Source organism: Apium graveolens, chromosome 6 (genome assembly GCF_009905375.1).
Source record: "Apium graveolens cultivar Ventura chromosome 6, ASM990537v1, whole genome shotgun sequence".
Lineage (NCBI taxonomy): Eukaryota > Viridiplantae > Streptophyta > Magnoliopsida > Apiales > Apiaceae > Apium > Apium graveolens.
The window spans coordinates 126212350-126239078 of record NC_133652.1 but is presented as its reverse complement, the minus strand read 5'-3'; the positions used below and the strand labels follow the sequence as shown (position 1 = coordinate 126239078).

The following is a 26729-nucleotide window of genomic DNA, read 5'->3' as shown; positions in this document are numbered from 1 at the left end:
TTAGTGATTATTATCTGCCCTTGGGACACATTATAGAAAATTCCATATATGTATATGTATATTAAATACTACAACTACTGACCCCAATTTTGATGCAAGTAAAACAACAATTAAGTATGGTAAAAAAAAATTAAGTACTATTGTACAAAAATTTGTTCCTCACATGTTTCAAAAAAAAATTTGTTCCTCACAAAGTAATTAATAATGATATTTATAAAATGTAGATGGTTACTAAGAATTATTTTAAACGGAGATTGGTAAAATAGCCTTTTCTAGTTGCATCTTAACTTTTTGATAAACAAGGTCGACTGATGTTTCCCATTTGTGGACGTTAAAACATTTAAATTATATGTCAAATATTAGTATAATATACTTAGATATATGAACTTAATGAGATTACGGTACCACTAAAACCCTGATATAGAATAAATGACAAAGAAACACGTTATTCCTAGGGCACAGTTAAGGAGGTCATGATTCGGTTAATCTCAGTTATTCTGCATATCTTCAGTTTTAAAAATAAAAAACCGCAACCAAACTTGTCGGTTCGGTTTCGATTTCGATTTCAAAATTCTTGATTCGGTTGTTATCGGTTCGGTTTTTATTGAAAAACCGAAAGAAAAAAAATATGAGAAAGAAAAAAAATTAAATTTTTAAAAATTAAAAATGAAAAGGGTTTAATAAATTCCTTAGCCACTTTATGTTCATCCTAGCAAACCATAAAAAAGAACATATGCAAGGACAATGACAATGCTAAACAAATTTTGAGGTTCGTAGCCGGAAACAAGATCAGTGCGGTGGTTCTTTGTCAGAAAACGTGAACAGTGTTTGGTGGTTGTGATGAATTGAGGGCTGAGATTGCTTAGGGTTGGTGGTGGTTCCTTAAGGCTCGCACTTCCGACCCCTTGCAATTTGGCTACGTATCCCTATTTATAGGGAATCAAGCCAACGTAGTTTTTGGGGAACAAGAAACCTAATGGGCGTAGATTTCTTATCCCGAAGCCTAGCAGGAAACCTACTGGAAACCGTCTTCTACTAGTTTAAGAATGTCCACCGATGATACCCAACCACAAAGGCCCAAAACTCGTCCACGACTTCAAGACTTCGCGGATAAGGCATCTCCTCGGCCGAGGATAACTCTCCACTGCCAGCTGTTTCTCTAGTCCGTGGACGCAGGTTTAACCGTGGTTCACCTCAAATGTTGGACGCATCATTATCCCCGGATAAGGAGCCCCTACCAGATTGCAGGACAAGTGATCCCAAGCTTTTGGATGCAAAGTGCAGGATACTCCGAAGTCTCCCAACGAGAAAACCCGTTGACTAAAGAGACAGAGCTCCCAAAGCACACACTAGAGTTTACCCTACATCCCTAATGAGGACACTCATTGACTACAGGAGGAGGCTTTCCGTCCAAGCATACCCTTGGAGGTCTCTGACCACAGACACCGTTTCCTGTGATTGTATTACAGGAAGGAGTTCTTCAATAGAGTATCTGCAAAAAATATGTTAGTAATAATCTTCCACTGTCCTCCTTAAGTATTCAAAGAGTCCGTCCAAGTAGCATGTCAAAGTTGTATTCTGTGCCAAGTAGAATCTAAAGGCGCGCCCAAAAATTTATGTATGTTGGCGCCATCCTATGTCATCAGCCTTTGATATTTTCTTTTGTCATTCTAAATTATAGGGGGCGCCCTAACTTATTCAACGGTTAGGGCGCGCCTTTACCACCTCCATGGAAATCCAATGTGTGAATTTGTCAAAGTAATCATGTCTGAGGAATCCGTCTAAGAAATCTATCAATCAAACATTTAGGACTTGCCCTAACTTGTCCAAAGGTAAGGGCTTACCCTGGTCTGTCCAAGGGTTTTGGCGCGTGCCAAGATGTTCAAGGGTTTTGGCTCATGCCAAGCTGTCCAAGGGGTTTGGCTCGTGCCAAGTTGTCCAAGGTTTGGGTTCGCCCTAACTTTTCCAAGGTTTGGACTCGCCCTAACTTTTCCAAGGTTTGGGCTCGCCCTAACTCGTCCAGGGTTGGGGCTCGCCCTAACTCGTCCACGATTGAGGCTCGCCCTAACTCGTCGAAGGTTGAGACTCGCCCTAACTCGTCCAAGGTTGAGACTCGCCCTAACTTTTCCAAGATTTGGGCTCGCCCTAACTTTTTCCAAGGATGGGGCTCGCCCTAACTCGTCCAAGATTGGAGCTCGCCCTAATTCGTCCAAGGTTGGGGCTCGTCCAAGGTTGGGGCTCGCCCTAACTCGTCCAAGGTTTGAGCTCGCCCTAACTCGTCCAAAGTTGGGGATCTCCCTAACTCGTCCAAGGTTTGGGCTCGCCCTAACCCTAACTTTTTCCAAGGTTTGGGCTCGCCCTAACTTGTCCAATATTTGGGCCCGCTCTAACTTTGTCCAAGGTTTGGGCTCGCCCTAACTTTTCCAAGGTTTGGGCTCGCCCTAATTGTACAAGGTTTGGGCTCGCCCTAACTTTTCAAGGGAAAACCCATTTTCTTGGTCGTCCTTCCTTGGACGTCCGTGAAAATCCATTTTCTTGGCGTCTGCCCAAATTGAGTTATATTGACCTGACTTTGATCCGGATATCTCTTTTACCAAATTTTGGCTATAACAGACAACAAGCAACATGTTTCATAAACATATTTATACAGCTTTTACAAGTCTTGTTGACATCAAGGTAAATAAATGGTAATTAATATGTTCCATAAACCATATTGCATAAACTTCTGCCAAACTACATGTTCACATAACAAAGGATCAGCTAGATAAATTGAAGCTTAAACAAGTCTTGTTGTCGTCATATCTAATTATTTTAAGGTGTAAATCCTAACATATAATATAGGTTTATATTTAGTATATTATACATTAATGGATTATTATAAAAAAATTGATAACCAATTCGGTTCGATTTTTTCGGTTCGGTTTTTGTCAAAAACCGAAACCACAAAAACACCGAACTGCTTGTAACATTTCAGTTTTTCAATATCTCGATTTTAATTCGGCTCGATTATTAAAGATTCAATTTTTATCAATTTTGATTCAATTTCGGTTTCATTTCAATTTTTATCCTCACCGCTAGCTACAATTATAAACATCGTTGAAATATATAAAATAAAAAGGAGAAAATCTAAATAAAAGCAAGGCCATCCAGAAGAGCTCGTACAGTGGTTTATTCAGAAGAATGATAGTTGTATTGTGCGTAAATTATGGTCCCGTTTGAGATTTCTTAAAAAGTGTAATTTATAATTTAAAGTTGAAAAGTGTCTTATAAGTTATATGAACTTGCAAGTTATAAGTTATTTAGATGTTTGGATAATTTTGCGTATAAGTTACACTACGCCATAGATGGTCTATCGTTACATTTCTACATGGGTGTTGACTTAGAGTATGTTACAATAGATATGCAATTTTGACTCTATCAGAACACCAACATATGCGGTGTTACTAAAGACATAAAAGTATGTTGCTATATCTCAATAAGGTGTTACCACAACAACACATGATACTATGTTGCCATAGACTGCGAATATTTTTTTAAAATATTAATTCAAAATTAAGTTTATCATTAAATAAATTAATTTGAATATTATAAAATTTTCTTAGAAAGATAAAGTATATTAGACAATTAAATTATATAAAATAAATTATTTGATATACTTTAAATTATATAGTAAAATATTCAATTTATTTTTTAATTTTTTTTTTTAAATTAGTATATCAACTACTTTCGATTAATATCACTAAAATATTTGTTTATAAAAAATAAAATCATGTAATAATTTAAATATTTAAAATAATAAATGAATTGTAATCACTATAATGTATGCAATAATTTTTTTTATAAAATATATAAAATTTACAAAATGTAATTGAAGTAGTATATGGGCTGTGTTAATGAAAGAATTGGGTTGGGCTCCTAATATTTGTTAGTGTTTGTACCCTAGAAACAACACTATGATGTTTTAGTTTAAAACATTAGGATTATTAATGTTTATGTTCTATCGATTATTTACTTTATAATTTATTAATTCTTAATTTATTGCGATATAAATGTTAGATTAATAAATGTCCTTGGAATATGATATGCAATTCTATATCTCTAAGTACGTGACTTAGAAATGAGATAATGAGAATAATATTATTATTCCTAAAGGTCCATAGTCAAGTATTATTATTAAAGGACAATAATAATGCATTAAGACTAGTGTATTTGTTGACTGATGATCACATCTCATTGATCATAGGTATATGGACAGTTCCAATAAGATTTCATTCTTGAACAAAAATTCATTTCTGGATTTATTTCATCTATTCCATGACCGGAACATGGGAGGATACACGTTACACCACGATTTTGAATCAGAAGAGAGATTTCAAGAAATGGCAGATTTATTCACTCTGTGATATAAAGTCAAAGACACGGCATATGTATATGTACATGGTGCTAGACAGACCCGATGTGAGATTTTACATGTCTGTTGTGTCATAAGTAAATCTCATAGTGATAATGATGTAATGGTCCTTAGACCTGAAGTCATTATATTTCTATACGAGAATTAATATACATTGATTCTATTAAAAGTTATCCTTGACCGAATAATGATAAAAGTGGATATTGGGTATATTATGAATCGTATGAGAAATATGAATGATCTAGATGGGATTTAACCCTCCTATTTTAGGAGTGATATTATTGGCCTCTTGTGTGAGCTAGACTATTAAAATGCATGGCCACACTCAAATGTTGATTTGATATAATAGTCTACTCATTGATCAATGAAACTTGGATTAAACTATGATGAGGATGACACATTACATGCCTCTAGTTTAATCTATAATATTTTGTTAAAGGGATTATATTACATTGTACATTATTCACAAAAGGTTTAATTGATCACCGATTCAATTATTATTACTTGGGTAACAATGATGTATTACTAGATGCCGCTCATTGTTTACGATTTTAAATTAGATTTAAAATTTGTTGCCAACGTAATAATAACCTATAGGGTCACACACTAAGAATGCTTGAAGGATTATTTAATTTAAATTGGATTTAAATTATACTAAAGTAATTCAAATTATTTATAATATTAATTAAGTGTGACTTAATTAATTTGATAAATATTAATATTCGAATTTACTAATATTAATTATGAAATTCATTTGTTAAATAATTAAGTGTGACTTAATTATTATACAAATAGGAATTTCGAATTAATAATAACTCCTAATTAGTTAAGAGTTATAATTCTTATTATACTTTCTATATAATATCTCTTGGGTGGCTGATTTTGCAAGCAAGACTTTTACTAAAAACCTAGCCACCAAAAGAGAATATGGAAAAATCAAGAATAAATGAGTTTGTGCTAGTACACATCCAATCCTTGAGTTCAGGCATTCGTTTGGATACCGATAGAGCGTAGATCGCGAGAGCGGGATGCGTGGTGATTGAACAAGCTTTGGATCTCCACTAGTCAACCAATTGGTAAAGCTTCTTAAGGTAAAGAATTTGATCTACACATTAAATATATATTTTTCGCATGAATCCTGCGGTGGGTTTCGAAAATTCTGATTTTTTACGTTTTTAATTACTGTTTCTGTTGCGTTTATGTGCTCGAAACCCTTCAATGACATCAGAGCTACTTACGAAAAGTGTTTAATTCGTTTATGTGTTTACTGGTTTTATGATGATAACATGTATACAGTATTCCATGATTGTTATGTATGCATTTTTGTATGTTTTGTATGTTGTTATGCTTATATATATGTATGTATGTATGTATGTATATATTTTGAATATATGATATTAATGAGAGTTGTATAATCATATGATGATTATATAATCTGTATATATACTGATATATACATGTTTTGTGTTTGTTCTTATTATAATAATCGTATTTGATACGATTCTGAATCGGATGCAGCAGATTTGCTGAAATCTGTGTCTGATGTCCGATTTTGGCGAAAAAATACTCTATTTCATATGAAATCGAGTGTATGAATGTAACTGATAGATAAAGCTATCAACGACTGATTTGTAAGGCATTTGACGTTGTTTAGGCTCTGTAATCTGCGATTTAATGTTATCAAATTTAATTTCGAATTTTCTGATTTTTTCAATATTTGGTTTTTATGATTAGATCATGATGGGTATGATATGTTAAGATAAGATTATGTGTTTTAACATGTTATTTTGTGTTAATTGAGCATGGTGGATGGTTATGGCTTATGGCCTTAGGTTAATGGTTTTGGTTTTTCCAAATACGGCTTGCATGTCGTTTAATCTTGTAATTATTAAATCTCGAATGTAACTCGAGTTCTTCTTGTAAGTTCATTAGATTAGTTTTCATATTTCATTCTTGTAATGTACATGAAGACATGAAGATCAAGGGTAATCCCACACGGAGGCCATCCAAGGAAGCAATACAAGAAAGAAGACATGTAATAGTTAGCCTAGATCTTTGTCATTAGCTTGATAAAGATCACATAGGATGAAGCCATAACCAACCACGTTTATTTATTGTACTTTACATATATATGCGCATATGATGAATGTATATGTAGAGTAGTTTATAACGATGCATGCTTAATTAGATTAGGGATGTATGTTTTAGATATAACACCCATGCCATGTTTGCTAAACAAGATAAAATCTGTAACGATTCAAGATTTAACGATTATGAGATTCTCGTGTTTATGAAATACGAAATAAAATACAAATTTTCTTTATTTCTAACATGGGGCAATTTTGTTAAAAGTGAGTTCATCGAACTTGTAAGGTTGTGGGTTTTAAGCGAGACCGTTGTGACTCCATCACTACCTGGAAATCAAATCATTGACGAATATTGATTTGAAGTATTTTATTTTAGAAAAAATTGGGAATCTCTTTATGATGGGATCATGATCGTTTTAAAATTAACAAAACCCTAAAATTAATATTAAGTTGATCAGATGCCTTCCAATGAGTCCAATGTGTTAACCCCTAGATCGACCAGGAGTGGGTTCGTCAAAGTGAAGTACTCCTATCTATCGTGAGAGATGTGTTGAAGTATATTGATACTTTTTGTCTATTGGATTTGACTTAACTAAGTTACCACAATAGGATTGTGAACTTAGAGGCATAGAGTTTGGCGAGATTTATTAGATAAATATGAACAAATGTTGTTCCACCAATCTATCCAAGAGTTATATAATTGATATAATTGACAAATGTTGTCTACCTAAATAATCATGTCTTAGGAGAAAAGCCAAAGTTGACCTAACACATGGTGAAATATGGATCTTGGCTCACTAGAAAAGATATAGAAGATATTTATTTCCGAATTAATAGTTAGGGCTATTGATTTGATAGAAATAGTGGGAGATATATATTGTGAATATATATATATATATGAATAATCACTTGAACATAATTTAATGGTCATCTGTAGACTAAGTCATTTAATGCATTTTAATATTATAGATATAAAATGACAAATAACACAAATAACTTCTCTATGTAATAGTCCTTGAGAATGACAAGCTGACATGAAATAATTTTCTCAATTGACATGGGAACTTGAGGATTGTCCTCAGGTTCAAGGATGTCACTCAAACCCCTCCCTTATTTCTTCTAGCTGAGAATGAAACATGTGTTGAACAAAATGCTTACCAGAAGCAAATTGATTATGCAACTGATGTTTCATGTCTCATGCTTGTAATTATGAGTGCTGAATTTTAGAAGAAACAAGAGCATAATGATGCTTATGATATGATTGAGCACCTTCAAAGGATGCTTGAAGGATAGGCTCATCAGAAAGATTTGACAATAATAAGGCACCATACTTTTGCATTAATGGGAGGATGATATCCGGTTGGACCACATATTCTAAAGATGATAGGTATATGTACCTTGATATTTTGGGTTTCAAGAATAGTCTAAAGAATCAGCTTGATTTGATCAAACAATCTTTGAACAACTTATATTCTTAGTTTGTTAAGAACAAAAGGAATGAGATAGACAGAACACTCACTGAGTTGTTAAGCATGTTTAGAACTGCTGAAAATAACACGGTAAAGGCATGAATTACGTCCATATTGATGATGTACACATGGAATGCAAATGGGAAAGGAAAGTGGAAATGCAAGGTGAATATTTGATTTTATTTCGTGCCAAACCAAAGTCCAATCCCAAAGGGCTTTTGAAGCCTGATAGTGGTGTTGCTAATGGAGATGCTTGTCATTTCTGTGGAAATAACTGGATGATTAGAAGTTAAATTGTCGAGCTTGTTTGGAAGATCTAAAGAAGAAGACTAGCAATGGTCAAGTTTCAGGTATCGGGTTAGAATTGGAGCAAAAGTTGTTGCTCTAGTTGAAAGAACTCGATACCTAATTTTTCCCATATAGGCGAGATTTAGAACTTGATAAATTGTTATTACGTGCCTGCCTTTAGGGAATACATTAAATCAATTTCTTGTCAGGACAAGAAATGTTTTCATTTTAATTAAATAAACAATAGTTATTTATTCTATTTTAATGATAAGGCTTATAATGTTGCACGATTAGTTAACAATTTATATGTTCTAAGATGACTCAAATCAAAAATTACCTCTACCATTATCGTTAAGCCATATTAATGAGAAACGCATTTCTGAATTACATATAGATGGATACTTGGATAAGTTTGATTTTGAATCATACGGAAGATGCGAACTTTGTCTCATTGGCAAAATGACTAAAGCTTATTTTACCTGATCGAACGATTATGAATTATACATAATGATGTATGTGGTCAAATGCGTATGATGGCAAGGGGTGGCTTATACTACTTCATAACATTTACTGATAATTTCAGTAGATATTGATATGTGTTTCTTATGAAGAATAAATCTGATTCTTTTGAAATGTTCAAAGAATATAAGGCTGAAGTAGAAAAGCAAACAGAGGAAAGTATAAAAGTTCTACGATCAGATCGTGGAGGAGAATACTTAAGCCTCAATTTCAAGAGTTTCTTGAAGGAGTGTGATAGTGTATCATAATTTAATCCTTCTGGAACACCTCAAAGGAATAGAGATTCTGAGAGGAAAAATCATACCTTCTTGGACATAGTACGATCGATGATGAGTCAAACGGATCTTCCATTCATTTTCTAGGATTATGCTCTAGAAACGGCTGCATATAGACTTAACCAAGTTCCGACTAAAGCGGTTCAAAATACTCCGTATGAGATATAGAGTGATAAATGTCATAACATGTCATTTATGAAAATTTGGGGACGTGAAGCATTTGTAAAATGTTTAGCCTCTGACAAACTTGGACCAAAATTAGATAGATATTATTTTGTGGGATACCCAAGTGAGACTAGGGTATAGTTTTTATAATCCTTCCGAGAATAAAATATTTGTTGCTCGGGCCGCTGTATTCCTTGAGGGAGAACTATTTTCTAAGAAAATTAGTAGGAGGATAATACATCTCGATGAAGATCGAGAACCACATGATAACATTGAACCAGAGTTGGAATAAGATCAGGATGTACATCAAAATGTTGAAACTAATCATGTCCAAGAAACACAGGTTATTCGTAGATCTAGTAGGATTCACCATGAGCCCGAGAGAAATTATGAATTTATTTTGACTCAATATGGTGATGTGATGCTTACGAATAATGATAAGCCTCTCACCTACCAAGATGCTATGAATAGTTCTGACTCCGAGAGATGGCTATAGGCCATGAAATCCGAGATGGAATCCATGTATTAAAATAAAGTACTGACTTTAGTTGATCCACTCGAAGGGGTAACACATATAGGGTGCAAGTGGGTTTTCAAGAAGGAAAATGACATGGATGGTAAGGTATAGACCTAAAAGACGCGACTAGTGGCAAAATGTTTTAAACAAATTCATGGTATAGACTATGATGAGACTTTTTCACTGGTTACTATGGTCAAGTCCATCAGGATTTTGTTAGCAATGGTTGCTTACTTTGACTATGAGATTTGTCAAATGGATGTCAAAACTACTTTCTTATGTGGGAGCCTTGAACATGATCTATATATGATACAACCCGAGGGTTTTGTCGATCCAAAGTTTGCTAAGATAGTTTGTAAGTTGCTTTTATCTATTTATAGATTGAAGCAAGCCTCAAGGAAAATGAATATTCATTTTGATGAAACGGTCAAAGAGTTTGGTTTTATTCAAAATGAAGATGAACCATGTATTTACAAGAAGGTTAGTGGGAGCCATGTGATATTCCTAGTATTATATGTAGATGACATATAACAAATAAGGTATGACATACCTTCTCTACAGGCTGTTAAGATTTGGTTGAGAAATAGTTCCTCGATGAAAGACTTTGGCGATGCTACCTATATATTAGGGATCAAGATCTATAGAGATAGATTGAAGAGATTAATCGACCTAGTAGGAGTACATACATTGATAAAATATTGCATCAATTTAGGATGCATGATACAAAGAAAGGATATGTTTCGATGTCTCATGGGATAGTGATCTCAAAAGATAATTGCCCCCTAAATCATTAGATGATAAGGGCCGTTTAAGAAAGTTCCAGATGCGTCAACAATTGGATCTATAATGTGTACAATGATATGTATTTATCCTGATGTTTCGTATGCTTTGAGCATGACAATCAGATACCAATCTAATCCAGGTGAGGGTCACTTGATAGTTTTCAAGAATATTCTTAAGTACTTAAAGAGGACTAAAGATTTATTTTTGGTGTATGGAGAAGATATGGAACTGGTTGTAAAGGGTTACACTGATACTAGTTTCTGAACCTAATTTTTGGACATACAAGGATGATTACGAGTTTATGTCTGTTTTGTGTTTTGTCTAAATATAATTGATGTTAGCTGGAATGGTTCACATCAAGAACATTGATGATTCTATAATGGAAGCCGAATATATTGATACTTTTGAAACAACCAAGGAGACTGTTTAGGCATGTCCTTAAGCGATATCACCTTATTAATGAGATTAATGATCAAAGAGATATAAATGTAAAGTGCATAGTAATGATAATGTTGCAGGCCCACTGACTAAGGCTTTGTCGCAGCAGAAGCACGATGGTCATACTAGTTATATGAGTATTAGATACATGGGTGATTGGCTCTAGTGCAAGTGGGAGATTGTTAGTGTTTGTACCCTAGAGACAACACTATGATGTTTTAGTTTAAGATATTAGGATTATTAATGTTTATGTTCTATCGATTATTCCCTGGATAATTTATTAATTCTTAGTTTACTGTAATATAAATGTTAGATTAGTAAATGGCCTTGGTATATGATATGCAATTCTATATCTCTAAGTACGTGACTTAGAAATGAGATTATGAGAATATTATCAATATTCCTAAAGGTCCCTAGTCGAGTATTATTATTAAGGGACAATAATAATGCATTAAGACTAGTGTATTTGTTGACTGATGATCACATCTCATTGATCATATGTCTGGTGATACTAAAGTCAAAGACACGGGCATATGTATATGTACATGGTGCTGGACAGACCCGATGTGAGATTCTACATGTCTGTTGTGTCATAAGTAATTCTCACAGTGATAATGATGTAATGGTCCTTACACCTGAAGTCATTATATTTCTATACGAGAATTAATATACATTGATTCCATTAAAAGTTATCCTTGATCGGGTAATGATAAAAGTGGACATTGGGTATAGTATGAATCGTATGAGAAATATGAATGATCTAGATGAGATTTAACCCTCATATTTTAGGAGGGATATTATTGGCCTCTTGTGTGAGCTAGACTATGAAATGTGTGGCCACGCTCAAATGTTTATTTGATATAATAGTCTACTCATTGATCAATGAAATTGGATTAAACTAAGATGAGGATGACACATTACATGCCTCTAGTTTAATCTATAATATTTGGTTAAAGGGATTATATTATATTGTACATTATTTACAAAAGGTTTAATTGATCACCGATTCAATTATTATTACTCGGGTAGCAATGATGTATTACTAGATGCCGCTCATTGTTTACGATTTTAAATTAGATTTAAAATTCGTTGCCAACGTAATAATAACCTATAGGGTCACACAGTAAGAATACTTGAAGGATTATTTAATTTAAATTGGATTTAAATTATACTAAAGTAATTCGAATTATTTATAATATTAATTAAGTATGACTTAATTAATTAGATAATTATTGATATTCGAATTTACTAATATTAATTATGAAATTCATTTGTTAAGTAATTAAGTGACTTTTATTATTATAAAAATAGGAATTTCGAATTAATAATAACTCCTAATTAGTTAAGAGTTATAATTCTTATTATACTCTCTATATAATATCTCTTGGGCGGTTGATTTTGCAAGCAAGACTTTTACCAAAACCCTAGCCAACAAGAGAGAAGATGGAGAGATCAAGAAGAAACGAGTTTGTGCTAGTACACATCCAATCCTTGAGTTCAAGCATTCGTGTGGATACCGATAGAGCGTAGATCGCGAGAGCGGGATGCGTGGTGATTGAACAAGTTTTAGATCTCCATTAGTCAACCAATTGGTAAAACTTCTTAAGGTAAACAATTTGATCTATGATTTAAATATACATTTTTCGCATGGATCCTGCGGTGGGTTTCGAAAATTTTGATTTTTTTACATTTTTAATTACTGTTTCTGTTGCATTTATATGCTCGAAACTTTCAAAATTTTGGACAAAAGGAACGGGGGAAGTCTATACAGGGAAATTACTTTCAACTCTCCCTCCCTTGCTCTCACTTCTCTCTCAAACTATAAAGGATTTCAACCGGTTATTCGAGCAACGGGTTCGGGTTGGATCCAAGCAACAAATTCGAGCAACAGATTCAAGGATTTTAAGGGTTAGAGCAATAAATTTCAAGGACTTCAGGCAGTTTTCAATTATGGTTCGATAAAGATCTGGGTTCAAGCTCTCTGCAGATTTCAAGCTATGTTTATGTTCAATCTTGAGATACAAGCTCTCTTTTGTCTTCAATTTAAATTGTAAATGTGTAAACCGTATTTTTTTCATCTATCTCTCGTTGGCTCTCTTTCGCTGAATCCATCTCTCTGTCTCTCTCACTCTCTCTTCTCTCTCAATCTATCACCATATCTCTCTCACCCTCTCTCTCTCGCTATATCTCCCTAAAGATACTGATTTATTGTGTATTTATGGTGAAATTTATGGTTTGATTGAATTGATTGTGTTTTTTTGCATATTTTTGTAAATTGAGCTTGTGATTTGTAATAGTTACGTGATTTGTGATTGTATGAGTTTGAAATTATTTCGATTATTGTCTTTTACAGAGCTAGCAATGTTTTGGAAATTCTGCATGTTAATCAAGTTGATGCGAAAAGAATTGCTTATGATCCATCAGCGTGGACCCCGATGGAAATAGAAACTGCTACGGGCTGTGTGGACTCCACACTCGTGCAGAGCCCTTTAAAGCTAAGAAGCACATATTCTGAAGTTGAGGTATATCAATATTTGTTAAGCATGTGGATATTGTTACTTTTCAAACTGTACATTATATCTGGTTAAAAGGTTGAGAATTTAATTATCAAGTAAGATCCTCTTAAAATTATGCTTGAACTTAAAATCAACAGAGATTTGAGTTTACAAATAGAAAAGCTTATCACTTGAGTATAATCTGGAATGTCAATATATAAAACTGATATTTGGTTTTCGTGCCTTCTCAATAAAAATTGCATTTCCCTTTAAGATGTCGCAACAGCCACAAGCCACAGCTACTTCAAGCAACATTTGCAGAAATGTGAAATCACCTGGGGTTGAGCTAGATATAATATAAATGTATAATCTGTAAAGGCCAAAGTACCAGCGTACTGGATTGATACGGAGGAGAGAATCGGTCCTGGAAACAGAATAACTACAAATTATCAGTAAGTTCTACAAATTATTCTCATCTTATTGAATAATTAGTTTTCAGTGATTAATTATAGAAGGAAGTATCTTTTTTAAATAGTATTCCTAACATTGATGAGTTATAGATGCTATTAAAATCTTAGTTTCTTATGCATACATTGGACTTTTACGTCTACATTTGTACATTAACTAGTTCACTGAAATCCTAAATTTCAATTTAGCATACGATAATTTATCCATGTTGACATATTGTAACATGCAGTACGGTTAGTTGGTAGAGAAAAGAAGACTGGTTAGCTGATAGTCCTATATCAATAGAAATAACTGTTGGTGGAAGTACCCTTAATAAGGCGATGTCGCAATTCTTTTATGTTTATAATCAGATAATCAATCTCAAGAACTTGATTCTTGTTTTTCTGCGAAATTTAAAAACTTTTACAATCAGAAATACATTTGAGCATAGGTTTTAGTATGTAAATCCATGAATTAATTGGATTTGTTGGTTTAAGAAGATGCCCTACAACATGCTGAGTCTCCAAGTGCAGGCAAATAACTGATGTTCACATGGTTTAAATATTTCCAGTGATTTATGCAAATAAGAAGCGTATTCATTTTATGCAATGATAGTTTTGATAAGCTAAATAAATTGTACTAATTTAATTAATATAAGTTTTGCATTTTAATTAGGTTTATATTGCAATATGTTTACAGTTGGGGGGGGGGGGGCTTCAAAACGCAACATGTGGTAATGAAGATTTTCTTTGCACTGACCATGGAAGCTACTAGAATTTCTCAGTCGGGTTCTTTTGCAACAGATAAAAGCATATCCAGTACCGCTACAACTTCTATCTTTTTAATCTTGGACAGAAAATCAAAGATAGACCCATGTGACGAGTCTGGGATGATACTTGACAATGTTAAGGGAAACATTGATCTACAAAACATTGATGCTCTTCTTATGCTCGCCGAGATCCACAAGGTAAATTGATTATGTATCAGTCTATTAGTTCAGTAGTGATAATTTTATTTGCAGATGACTCTGTTTCCATGTAAAGTTATAACATATAGAATTAATTATTTAGCAAAAAAACGTAGAAAAGTAACTGGAGTAGTATTTCTCCCGCTGAATTTTCTCGATATGTGTCTGTATTTAATTTCTGTAAATGTTATTTTTATACAATTACTATTGTTAATATATCATAATTGCACCAATCTAACTGAAATAAGTATGTATATCTAAACTAAGGGTTTAATGCCTCCAAGTTGGTAAAAGATCATTAGCCAACTTATTATCTGTGTTTGGTTGTATTGACTGAGTTCTCGTAACTTGTAATAAAAGCTCTTTATTTTCTGTACTGCATATGTACAGAAATTAGGAAATGCTTTTTAGGAATTCCTTATGTGCTCGCTAGCATCTCATTTTTCATGTTATTTTATTTGGCTCTTCTCAAAGCCTCGGTTTCTAGACCCTTACTGACTTGTGGCTTTCTCTTGGGTCAACTCATGCAAAAATTAAATTCCTTCTCCTGGGCCGAATTGTTTTTACTAATGACTGTTTCTTAATTTGATTGTGTGTAGAATTGATTTGCGATTGTGTTTTATATAGTAGAGGAGGTGTTGCTTATAGATTATTACAGAGAAGTAATTAAATTGAGCAGGACGGGAGGGAGAACTACCTGATGATCTGGCTATCTAAGTAATACTCTAAAATCTTCAATTTTTTTTTGTTTTCCCATTTCCAGTTTTTCTATGTACATGATAGTATCAGATACTGTATCAACATATATATCTGGTTGTATGAGTTAATTCCTTTGTTAGGAATATATTGTAGGCTTGATGATAATTCACCAAAACATCTTAGTAGATTTAATTAGTAGATTTAATTAAGTGATTTTGTAATTATAAATGGATAACCATACTTGTTAATTTGTTGATAGAGTAACTTATATTTCAATAAATTTTTGTAGCACAATTCTGTATACTATAATAACTTAGAAGTTTAGAAGTTGTAGAAAATTTTAAGTCATGTTGAATACTAGAAAGTTATGTAAAATAGGTTGGCTAATTATAAATATTAGATGCCTTGTAATTTTGCATAAATAAAATAGTATCAACTGTTAAGAAAATATTTTCAACGGATAAACTACAAAGCTTCGACGGATGACTCAAGACACTTTCAACGGATGATCTATTAGAGACTCAACGATTACATATTTTTGGTATTAAATATATAATTTAATTTATTTTTGACTCAATATTTAATTTAATTAAATATATAATTTTATTATTATTTAATATATTTTTGGTTAATATATATATTTTGGTATTAAACGATTACAATTAAATTCTTAAATAGATATTAAAATAGTAGTTATAAAGTTGATTCTCATGTCGCTCTCCCTGACCCACCTTCCCACTTGGGTATGAAGAACCGATACCTTGGGGGTTCGAGGAATGTGTATTAAACTTTTTTTTTCTGAACCAAACACCAGGTATGGGGTTGGAATGACTAAAACCCATACCTGATTTCAGAATTTTGTGAACCAAACGACCCCTAAATTCTAAAATAGAAATTAAAATATTAGTTATAAAGTTGATTCTCATGCCGCTCTCCCATACCCACCTTCCCACTTGGGTATGGAAAACCGATACCTTGGGGGTTCGAGATATGTGTATTAAACTTTTTTTTTCTGAACCAAACACCAGGTATGGGGTTGGAATGACTAAAACCCATTCCAGAATTTTGTGAACCAAACGACCCCTAAATTCTAAAATAGAAATTAAAATATTAGTTATAAAGTTGATTCTCATGCCGCTCTCCCATACCCACCTTCCCACTTGGGTATGAAAAACCCATACCTTCGGGGTTTGAGGAATGGGTATTAAACTTTTTTTCTGAACCAAACACCAGGTATGAGATTGGAATGTCTAAAACCCACACCTGATTCAAGAATTTGGTGAACCAAACGACCCCTAAATGACTTCTGTTAACCAGTCGTTAATAAAGGAAAGCACTGTTAGTGTGAACAAATAAAATCGAGGGTAAAAGTGTATTATCACTTTGTTAACCTCTATCAAGTACAATACAAGTCGACTGTTGGTTTTTTAATTAAAGTACATACATGCAATAATAAATCTACAAAATTTGGGTGCCAAAAATAGAGAAAGGGGGAAGAAGAATCTTCAATCGCCGAACCTAAAATCTATAAATGATGGTTTGGTTTGTGAGGAAAAAATCTTATGCAAATATTTACAAACTCAGAGAGTGTCCAGACTATCCAGGTTGGTTTACCTTGATCGATTAAAATATGTTATATGTGTGTGTTAGATATTGAATACTATGAAATGTAACACATGGGGTGAATGTGTTTCTTGGATTTTTCTTTGTTTTTAAGCTAGTTGGATTATGGTTGAACACATCATATAATATTTTTAGAGATAATATGTTTCACAAGATCACACAGAACACACAATATCAAAAACTCACTTAATTGTATTAATTAAGTTTGTCTTGCTACAAATTTATGTTCTTAAGAAAATAAGAACTCAACTTTCTATCTTGAGAGAATACAAGAAAATTTAGATCTATTAGTTACTCTTAAACTAAGGACCCGTGCATGCTTTATAGACTAGCAACACGGGTTTATAAAACTGGCACTAAAATGTACTAAACCAATTTCTAAAGTAACTTTGTCTATTTCCTTTCCCGGTGTTAACAAATCTATGCAGAATCTTGCAGGTATGTGACTATCCTTTGTCCAGTGAATCTTGGCCCTTGATCTTGTATTTTTCAAGCTGCTTTTGTAGACTTCCAATTCAGTGAATGAATTGTTTGTTTATAGATAATATTGAATCTTGAACTTGCCTGTATTCTGAATTTGAGATAGTATGTCGAGATCTCTTTTTGTTCTATAGAGAAGTGATATATCGATATGTATAATAATTTATCGGTATCTCTAAGTTCTCTATAGGTATATTTGACTTGTTGAGGTCTCCAGTTCTTTACATGTGAAATGACTAGTCGATATATCTGTGATCTCTACATTTAGAAATGACTTGTCGATATTTCTGAGATATCTATATACACAATTTGACTTATCGATATCTCTGAGATCTCAATATGAGAAATTGACTTGTCGATATCTCCAGTTCTCTACATCTTCAATTGACTTGTCGATATCTCTGAGATCTTTATATGCAGAAATGACTTGTCGATATCTCTAGTTCTCTACATCTTCGTTTGACTTATCGATATATCTGAGATCTCTACATGCATAAATGACTTGTCGATATCTCCATTTCTCTACATCTTCATTTGACTTGTTGATATCTATAAGACTTCTCTACAAGTCATTTTGGACTTCTCGAATGACTTTTCGATATACCTTGCTCTGTGACTTGTCGATATATTGACTTAACATTTTTCATAGAACAACATTATTCAACTCCATGCTTCAACACCTTTTTTCTGAGGCATGATCATGACTTGATCTTCTTTCAAAGTTTATTCCTTAGCTTGAAACTGTTCATAGAAAAATCCCCCAGTCTAATCTATTAAACATTTTTACAGTCTCAAGGAATACTATTACATAATATAAATATTTATTATCATATAACTTAATCTTAGGGCTGTCAATATGATTTAGTCTTTTTATTATACAGGCATGTCTTGCACAACAATTTCCCCCAATTTGTGAGAAGATTTCTTATCACAAATTCATGCCCGATAACAAGACTAACCCCAAGCTAAAATTAAATACAATAAATTGACTGATTAAATAAGAATTACACTGCTTATACATTGATCAATTACATCAGTTTAAAATTACAAACATCGGGTGAATTTCTCATAACCAGGTTCTTTCCTAATGAGGTCCTTGAGATTTACTAGCACTTGAAGTTCTTCAATAATTATTGTCCCTCTTAAGGCTTCCCCCAGTCTGAGCCATTCTTCCAATGAGTAACTGTTAAGATAGTTAACCCTGAATCTTGAAAATCTTCTAACTTAAATGTTCAGAATATATCCATCTTTTGAAATTCTACTCAACCCCTTGCCTTGAGTTCATTAGATCTTTGTTCAAACATCTCAAACTCCTTGGAATATTGCCTTTCTCTTTCTTCCCTCTTAGCCTTTATCCTAGCATGCCTTGTATCCCTTTCTCTCAACCTTTCAGACATCACAGCTGTAATATCTGGGAAATATCGTGTAATTATTTTTGCTAATAATAAATATTATGCATGTCCAGTATTTATTCTGTAAATTAATTGTTAAGTGGTATATGTATTTGGATGTTTAAAAATAATATCAATTGAGTATTTTAATTTTTATATGTCCAAAATAAAAAATGGATAATTGTCATATCTTCCTATTTATTTTTATGTTGATTTATGATTTTATAGGAAATTTTTGGATTTTATGAATTCTTCAACCGAGTATTTATAAACTATTTTATATAAATCGGGAATCTATTTTTACGTTTTTGTAACCCGAAACTCTTCCGAGAACTCCTTCCTAACCTAATTGCAATATTCCGAGCATTTTCCATATTTTGACTTTTTCGATCCGGCGTACGGTTTGTCCTGCGCAATATTTGCGATACATTATTCGTTTCGGTAAATCAATAAAACTCGTAATTTTGATAAACGGGATCTTTTTATTAAACTATTACAATTATCACCTCGTAATACGTGTAACCAGGCGCTGATACCAAGACCGCAGTACAAATTGTACTGATTTGGATAATTACCCCGAAAACCGGTACCGTTTGGATCTGTTTTTATAAATAAACGTACTATTCTATATCCGGAATGATCCAACGGGATCCTAATTTTCCGTAATTATAAATAGCCTTTACCGTATTTTATTTCGTACCGAAAATCATTTGCAAACAGTAATTATATAATTTTACAGAGAAAATCTATATATTCATATAATCTCTTAAGAATCAAACTACTATTTAGAGGTGTTATTGAAATCTGCTCGGGAAGCTCTAGTAACCAAAACGGAGGTTTTGAAGAGTATTACCAGATTATACAAGTTTCAGAACTGCAGAATCAAAGGTTGATTTTATATATTTTTATTTATTTTCGAATTATTTTGATTAAAAATATGAATTTTTGTTCGGATGATTGTTTGAATGATTTGATGATTGCATGTTGTAGAGCTTGTTTTCTAAATGATTTTCATATGTCATATGACTGATTTGGAGTTCAATAACATGTTCAAAATTGAGTTTGATTTTCAAATTTTGAAATTAGGGTTTATAGTTCGTTTGAATGGTCTTAATTGAATTTGGGGGTTTCTTATTTCAGGATAAATAGATGTTATTGAGGGGTGGGTTGTGTTCCTTATGAAATTTGCAATCGAATCGTATAAGTCTTGCTAATCAACGAGGTCTGTAGAGGAGGGAGTTGTGTTTTAAAGTTTTCGTCGAGTTCGCCGGAAATCGGCGAACTTCTCGGCTAGATTCCGGCCAACTCAGGGATTGTTAGGACGATTTGATGATATGTTTATGTTCCTGGTATTGTGTAGATGTGATCTGGAGGTGTTGGTGGGGAGAGAATGCCGGAATCGTCTTCTCCGGCGAGACATGACATTTTCCGGTGAACCCTCCTGTAAAATTATAATTTAGTACCTGAACTTTTGGGGACGATGCAGTTTGGTCCCTAAAGTTTCCAGAATTTGCAAAAATAACCTTCCTGTTTTAAAATTATTTAAAAATCATATTTGCTATTTATTTTAATTATAAAAATTCGTTTTTAATTTCTGAAAATTCCAATAATTAATATTTTAATTCCAAAAATTATTTTTAATTCAAAAATAAATCTGAATTAATTAGTTAATTAATTTTAGTTGATAATTGATTGATTAATTAGTCAATTAATTTGAAAATTAATTGATTAACTGATTTAATTAATTATTAATTGATTTTAATTACTTATTTAATTAGATTTAATTATTTAAAAATAATTTAAAATTTCCGAAAAATAGTTTCGAGTTTTAAAATATTACTTTAAATTGTTTTCAAGGCTCGATAATTATTAGAAAATTATTTTGAAGCCATATATGGCCAATCGAACCCTGTTTATTGCTTTAAAATTGATCCAACGACCGTTTTAATTCCGAAAAATATTTTAAAAATTATATTAAATACCCGAAAGCCTGTTTATGACCCGAGACTTCTTTATAAATGATATATCATTGAGCGTTTGATGTGTTACGTGTTATATGTAACTCGTTGTTTGCCTGTCGGTCTATATGTTCGGTGTTTACTTGTTTATAGCATAACTTTTAATCCGTTAATCAAATTTGGGTAAAACGAAGGGTAGATAGAAGTGTATATCGAATAGAATCGTATGAGTTGAGTAATGATGGATGTTTATGATATGTGAGCAGAAGAGGCAAGACGTAGGAAAGGGAAACAGATAGCCGAGAAGTAAGACGGTGGTAATTGGAAGTTAGTGAAGTATAGCAAGCTAGTACCAGACAAGTAATCTGAACTTTCTCGAGATATATTATTGATGATTGATAATCCTGTTCTATATTGCAAGTGCTTTGAAGCACTGAACCTTAAACCTTGATTCTAGTTGTCGATCTTTGAGCCATAAACCTTATTCTTTCTGAACCATTGATTATTGCATACCCGAATACGAACCACCGATATACGATACTACTTCACAAATCCATACAAACTAAATACCAAATACTGAATCAAATTGCTTACATATTCAAACCATTGTACCTTATGCTTTGAAAGACCAAATCCTTGTAACCTTGAAATGTTGATTCCTTTGTTATCCAATTCTTTCATTACCTAACAGCCATTCTTTGAAATTGACATATTGATCCTTTGTGAAGATTGAATATCCAATGTTGCTTATGATTTTGGCTATTGCTTTACATTGTTTATTCTGTTATTATGTTAGAATTGGATTGTTTTATAAAATTGTGGACCAGATTCGTGGTCAGACCAGATTGGTGGTTAAGTTAGACCAATGTGTGCCTTGGATCCAGTAATTAGAGCAGAGCTGTATTTCTTGCTCGGGGTTAGTGCGTGACTGATCAGCAGCCTAACCTTAGTTTTTAAAAATAAAAATATAATATCCAATTCTAAATCATTAATCCTTGTTCACTTGATACCTTAATCCTTTTCACTTGATGATCATTATTCTCAGTCTTGTCATTGTGACTTGCTGAGCTAGTTAGCTCATTTGTGCGATGTTGTTTATGCTCTTTTCTAGTTAAGAAGGAACCAGTTGGTAGCGAGGATTCCCAATCCAGTGCGAGAGCTAGGGGTCCAGGTTGATCGAGTTAAGCTAGCTGGCATCTTTTGAGATAGTTTAAGTTGTAAAAGTTTGTAATAATGTTTAATATTCTGTTCTGAGTTTGAATAGTTGGGATTTGGACGTTTGTAATATAAAATGTGTGTGTGTGGCTTGTGTACATACTTTAACCTGTTGCGGTTCGTGGAATTTGGTAAGTAGGGTCACTGCATATTATTATTATCTTTATTATTGTTATAAGTAGGTTATAAATAAGGTGCGTGTGTGGACCCCAAACTTCTGACCCGGGTTTGGAGGGCGTCACAGGTTTGGTATCAGAGCTACAGGTTATAAGTCACTGACACAAGCCTAGATTGACGGGAATGGGTAGAGGGTTAGAATTAGAAGTAAGGAAATAGAAAGATAGAATGTTGAGAAGATGAATGCGATGGCATAACAGGTATTAGTATAATTCGCGTTATGGTTTGAGATTCTTATATTGCGATATGATTTTAGATAGCAGCGATGGCCGACTCTTTCATCTCCGTACCAGCTGATCACTCAGAGCCCTCAGTTGGAGGACCATCTTCAGATCCACATCATGTTGTTCCACCAGTGTTGGCTATTTTACCTCCACCTGTGTTGCAGCCCATACCACTGCAGGCTATTCCACCCCCAGGCATGAGGCCACCTATTAGAGGACCTCCACCAGCCGATTCAGATTCCACTCGGCATTCAGTTACGGGTGCCCCATTCCAGTCTATATTGCATCCTGTTCGTTATTACCGGTATGAGGCTCTTTTATTGGAGCGTGATTCCTTGTTGGCACAGATCCGAGAGCTGCAGCATATCATCAGGACTACAGATGTTGATCATGGTGTGAGGGAGCTTCGAGAGGAGATCCATGTGACACGCAGGATTCTTGAGGCTAGGCTACACGGAGCTACATTACCTGATCGAGGCCCTGATGCACTTATGGGATGGGCTAGTGAGGTGATGGAAGACTTTAAGAGGCTGGGAGGACCAGAGTTTCCTTGGAGTTAGATACAGAGATGGAGATGCTGATCAGTGCTGTTGTGGATGTTTAGTACGTACATTAGTGTGTAGTATGTATCAGTAGACTTTTGGCTTATATTTATAGTCTAGATCTGCTGACTAGTGTAGGTTTGTTGTACCCTTTTTACTTTTACTTCTGAAGCATCTTTATGCTTGTACTACCTAAAACTTTTGATCTATATATAGCTGTACCTTTTCCTTTCCAGCATTGTCATTTACATTACTGCACCTGTTTTACTTTACTTTATTTATTGCACCGGTTATACCCTTGTGATACCAGATACCCTGTTTCCTTAACTGTTTATATTCTGTAAAGAAGCATGCAATTTACTTGGTCTAACTGTTACAACTGTTTTCAAAAAGAGATATTTGTGTTTTACAAAACTTTTCTTTTAATGAAAGGATTTGATTTAAAAGCTAAATAAGTTGTTTGATTCTTTACAGAAAATGCCTCCCAGAAGAAATACCCACACCAACACCCAGAATGAAGAAACCAATAACAACGACAATAATAATCAAGATGACCCAAACCAGAATGTAAACCCATGACCCAGCAATAGCCCAGATTTTTCAAATCTTGGCTCAATAAACAGTTCACCTGACTCAACAACAACAAAGACAGACCAATCCCCAGGTAACTTTCAAAACTTTTCAAGCGGTAAACCCACCAGAATTCAAGGGTTCCCTAGATCCGATTGAAGCAAATGTTTGGTTAAAGGAAATAGAGAAGTCGTTTGCTTTAGTTAAAGTGAAGGAAGAACAGAAGGTTGAGTTTGCAAGTTATTATTTGAAGATTGAGGCCACCTATTGGTGGGAGACTGTGAAGACATTGGAAGGTACAGATGTCATTACTTGGGAGAGGTTTAAGGAATTGTTTTTAGAAAAATATTTTCCCCGGTTTGTTCAGGATCAGATGGAGTTGAAGTTTTTAGAGTTAAAGCAAGGAAATATGTCGGTAGCTGATTATGAAAGTAAGTTTGAAGAGTTGTCAAGATATGTGCCGTCATATGTAAATACTGACAGGAAGAAGGCTAAGAGATTCTAGCAAGGGCTGAAGCCATGGAACAGAGGGAAGGTAGCTATCTTTGAATTAGATACTTATGCAGGAGTTGTACAGAAGGCCATGATTGTAGAGACATAGAGCGAGATGTCACAGAAGGAAAAGGAAAGTAAGAAGAGGAAGTTTGAAGGAAATGAAGGACAGTCACAACCAGGGAAGTTTCCAAACTTTAAGAAGGCTAAGTTTCAGACAGGGAGAAATTTTAATTTCAAGAAGCAGAATGCAGGCGACGGAGGTCAAAGCAACCGTTCGGTCAATGTGAATTAGCCGAATCACTCAAGGTTAACTTTTCCAGATTGTCGGGTATGTGGGAAGAAGCACGGAGGAGTTTGTAATAAGTTAAACGTGGTTTGTTTCAAGTGTAATCAGAAAGGGCACTATTCGAGGGAGTGCCGCAATCAGCCAGTGAGAGAGCCAGCAAACAAGGATCAGCCTATCCGGAATCCAGCGGTTAAGGTTCCAGCTATTGGATTTACATGCTTTAAATGTGGGAAGCCAGGACACATAGCCAGGGATTGCAAGACACCAGCCCCAGTCAGTAATGTATTGAGAATTATGGGATCTACCCCAGCAGTGAATGAGACTCCGAGGGCTAGAGTTTTTGATATGTCTGTGAAGGACGCTATCCAGGATATTGATGTCGTGGCAGGTACGCTTAATGTGAATTCTTTATGTGCCAAAGTATTAATAGATTCGGGAGCAACTCGATCGTTTATTTCTCAAGATTTTGTTAGTAAGTTAAACTGTTCAGTTGAGTATTTAAATGAAATAATTACTGTGGAATTAGCAAATCAAGAACGTATATCTGTTAATTAAGTTTGTGGGAATTGTGAGATTGAGATTTTTGGTAATAAGTTTTGTGTAGATTTGATATCATTTAAGCTAGGAGAGTTTGACGTTATCTTAGGAATTGATTGATTATCTAAGCACGATGCCCAGATAGATTGTCGAAATAAGAAGGTAATGGTGAAGATGCCAGACGAAAGGATAGTAACGTTTAAAGGCCAGAAACAAGCAAAGAAGTTTTTAACAATGATTCAAGCTAAAAAGTTACTACGGCAAGTATGCGAGCATTACGTTGCTTATGTGATTGATGGAAGTCAGGAGCCAACAAAATTTGAAAATATTCCAGCAGTCAATGAATTTCCAGACGTGTTTCCCGATGAGTTACCAGAACTTCCTCCAGACAGAAAAATTGAGTTTGCGATCGACTTAGCACCTGGAACGGAACCGGTATCCAAGGCCCCGTACAGAATGGCGCCCGTTGAGATGAAGGAACTAGCAAAGCAATTGCAAGAATTGTTAGAGAAAGGAGTAATCAGACCCAGTGTATCCTCGTGGGGTGCACCGGTATTATTTGTCAAGAAGAAGGATGGGAGCATGAGACTGTGCATCGACTATCGGGAGCTCAACAAGCTTACAATCAAGAACAAGTATCCGTTACCCAGAATTGATGATTTATTTGATCAATTGAAGGGAGCCAAGTACTTCTCCAAGATATATTTGAGATCGGGATATCATTAACTAAAAATTAAGCCAGAGGATAAACCAAAGACAACTTTCAGAACAAGGTATGGACATTATGAATTTTTATTGATGTCTTTTGGATTAACCAATGCCCCAGCAGCATTCATGGACCTGATGAACAGAATTTTCAAGGAATATTTGGATAAGTTTGTTATTGTGTTCATAGACGATATTTTGATTTATTCAAAGACAGAAGAGGATCATGCAGAACATTTGAGAACAGCTTTGGAGATTTTGAGAAAGAAAAAGTTATACGCTAAATTTTCAAAGTGTGAGTTTTGGTTACAGGAAGTTCAATTCTTAGGACACATAGTCAGTAATGAAGGGATCAAAGCGGACCCAACAAAGATTGAAACAATTACAAATTGGGAAAGAACGATAACACCAACAGAGGTAACAAGTTTCTTGGGATTAGCGGGATATTATCGCCGATTTGTTCATAATTTCTCAAGGATTGCAACACCATTGACGAAGCTTACACGGAAGAATGAAAAGTTCGTATGGAACGATAAATGTGAAGAAAGTTTTTAGGAATCGAAGCGAAGATTAATTACGGCACCTATTTTGTCACTTCCAGATGATCAATGGAATTTTGTAATCTATAGTGATGCTTCTCATAAAGGACTCGAATGTGTTCTAATGCAGCACGATAAGGTTATTGCGTATGCTTCAAGGCAGTTGAAACCACACGAGCAAAAGTATCCTACTCATGACTTGGAATTAGCAGCTATAGTATTCGCTTTGAAGATTTGGAGACATTATCTATATGGAGAAAAGTGCGAGATTTGTACGGATCACAAAATCTTGAAGTACATATTCACACAGAAGGAGCTTAACATGAGACATAGAAGATGGTTAGAGTTGATCAAGGATTACGACTGCACGATTAACTATCATCCCGGTAAAGCAAACGTTATGGCGGACGCATTAAGTCGGAAAGAA

General features: G+C 34.0%; 1 protein-coding gene across 9 annotated transcripts; it reads left to right on the top strand.

The window, feature by feature from the left end:
- Positions 1–12684: 12684 nt before the first annotated feature.
- LOC141667752 (uncharacterized) lies at positions 12685–23401 on the top strand. 9 transcript variants are annotated; one of them, XR_012552764.1, is made up of 5 exons: positions 12691–13474; positions 13722–13899; positions 14698–14861; positions 15541–15578; positions 17612–17867. XR_012552764.1 is itself a non-coding variant. In XM_074474362.1 (4 exons), exons 3-4 carry the CDS (start codon positions 14631–14633, stop codon positions 23186–23188), a joined length of 759 nt encoding a protein of 252 aa, XP_074330463.1. In that variant the 5' UTR covers positions 12685–13474; positions 13734–13899; positions 14594–14630; the 3' UTR covers positions 23189–23401. The 9 variants fall into 9 exon arrangements, 3 of the variants coding, with proteins under 3 accessions (XP_074330463.1, XP_074330462.1, XP_074330464.1); XR_012552761.1 differs by having other exon boundaries at positions 15461–15578; positions 17612–17844; XM_074474362.1 differs by lacking the exons at positions 15541–15578; positions 17612–17867 and adding an exon at positions 22661–23401 and having other exon boundaries at positions 12685–13474; positions 13734–13899; positions 14594–14861.
- Positions 23402–26729: the final 3328 nt, after the last annotated feature.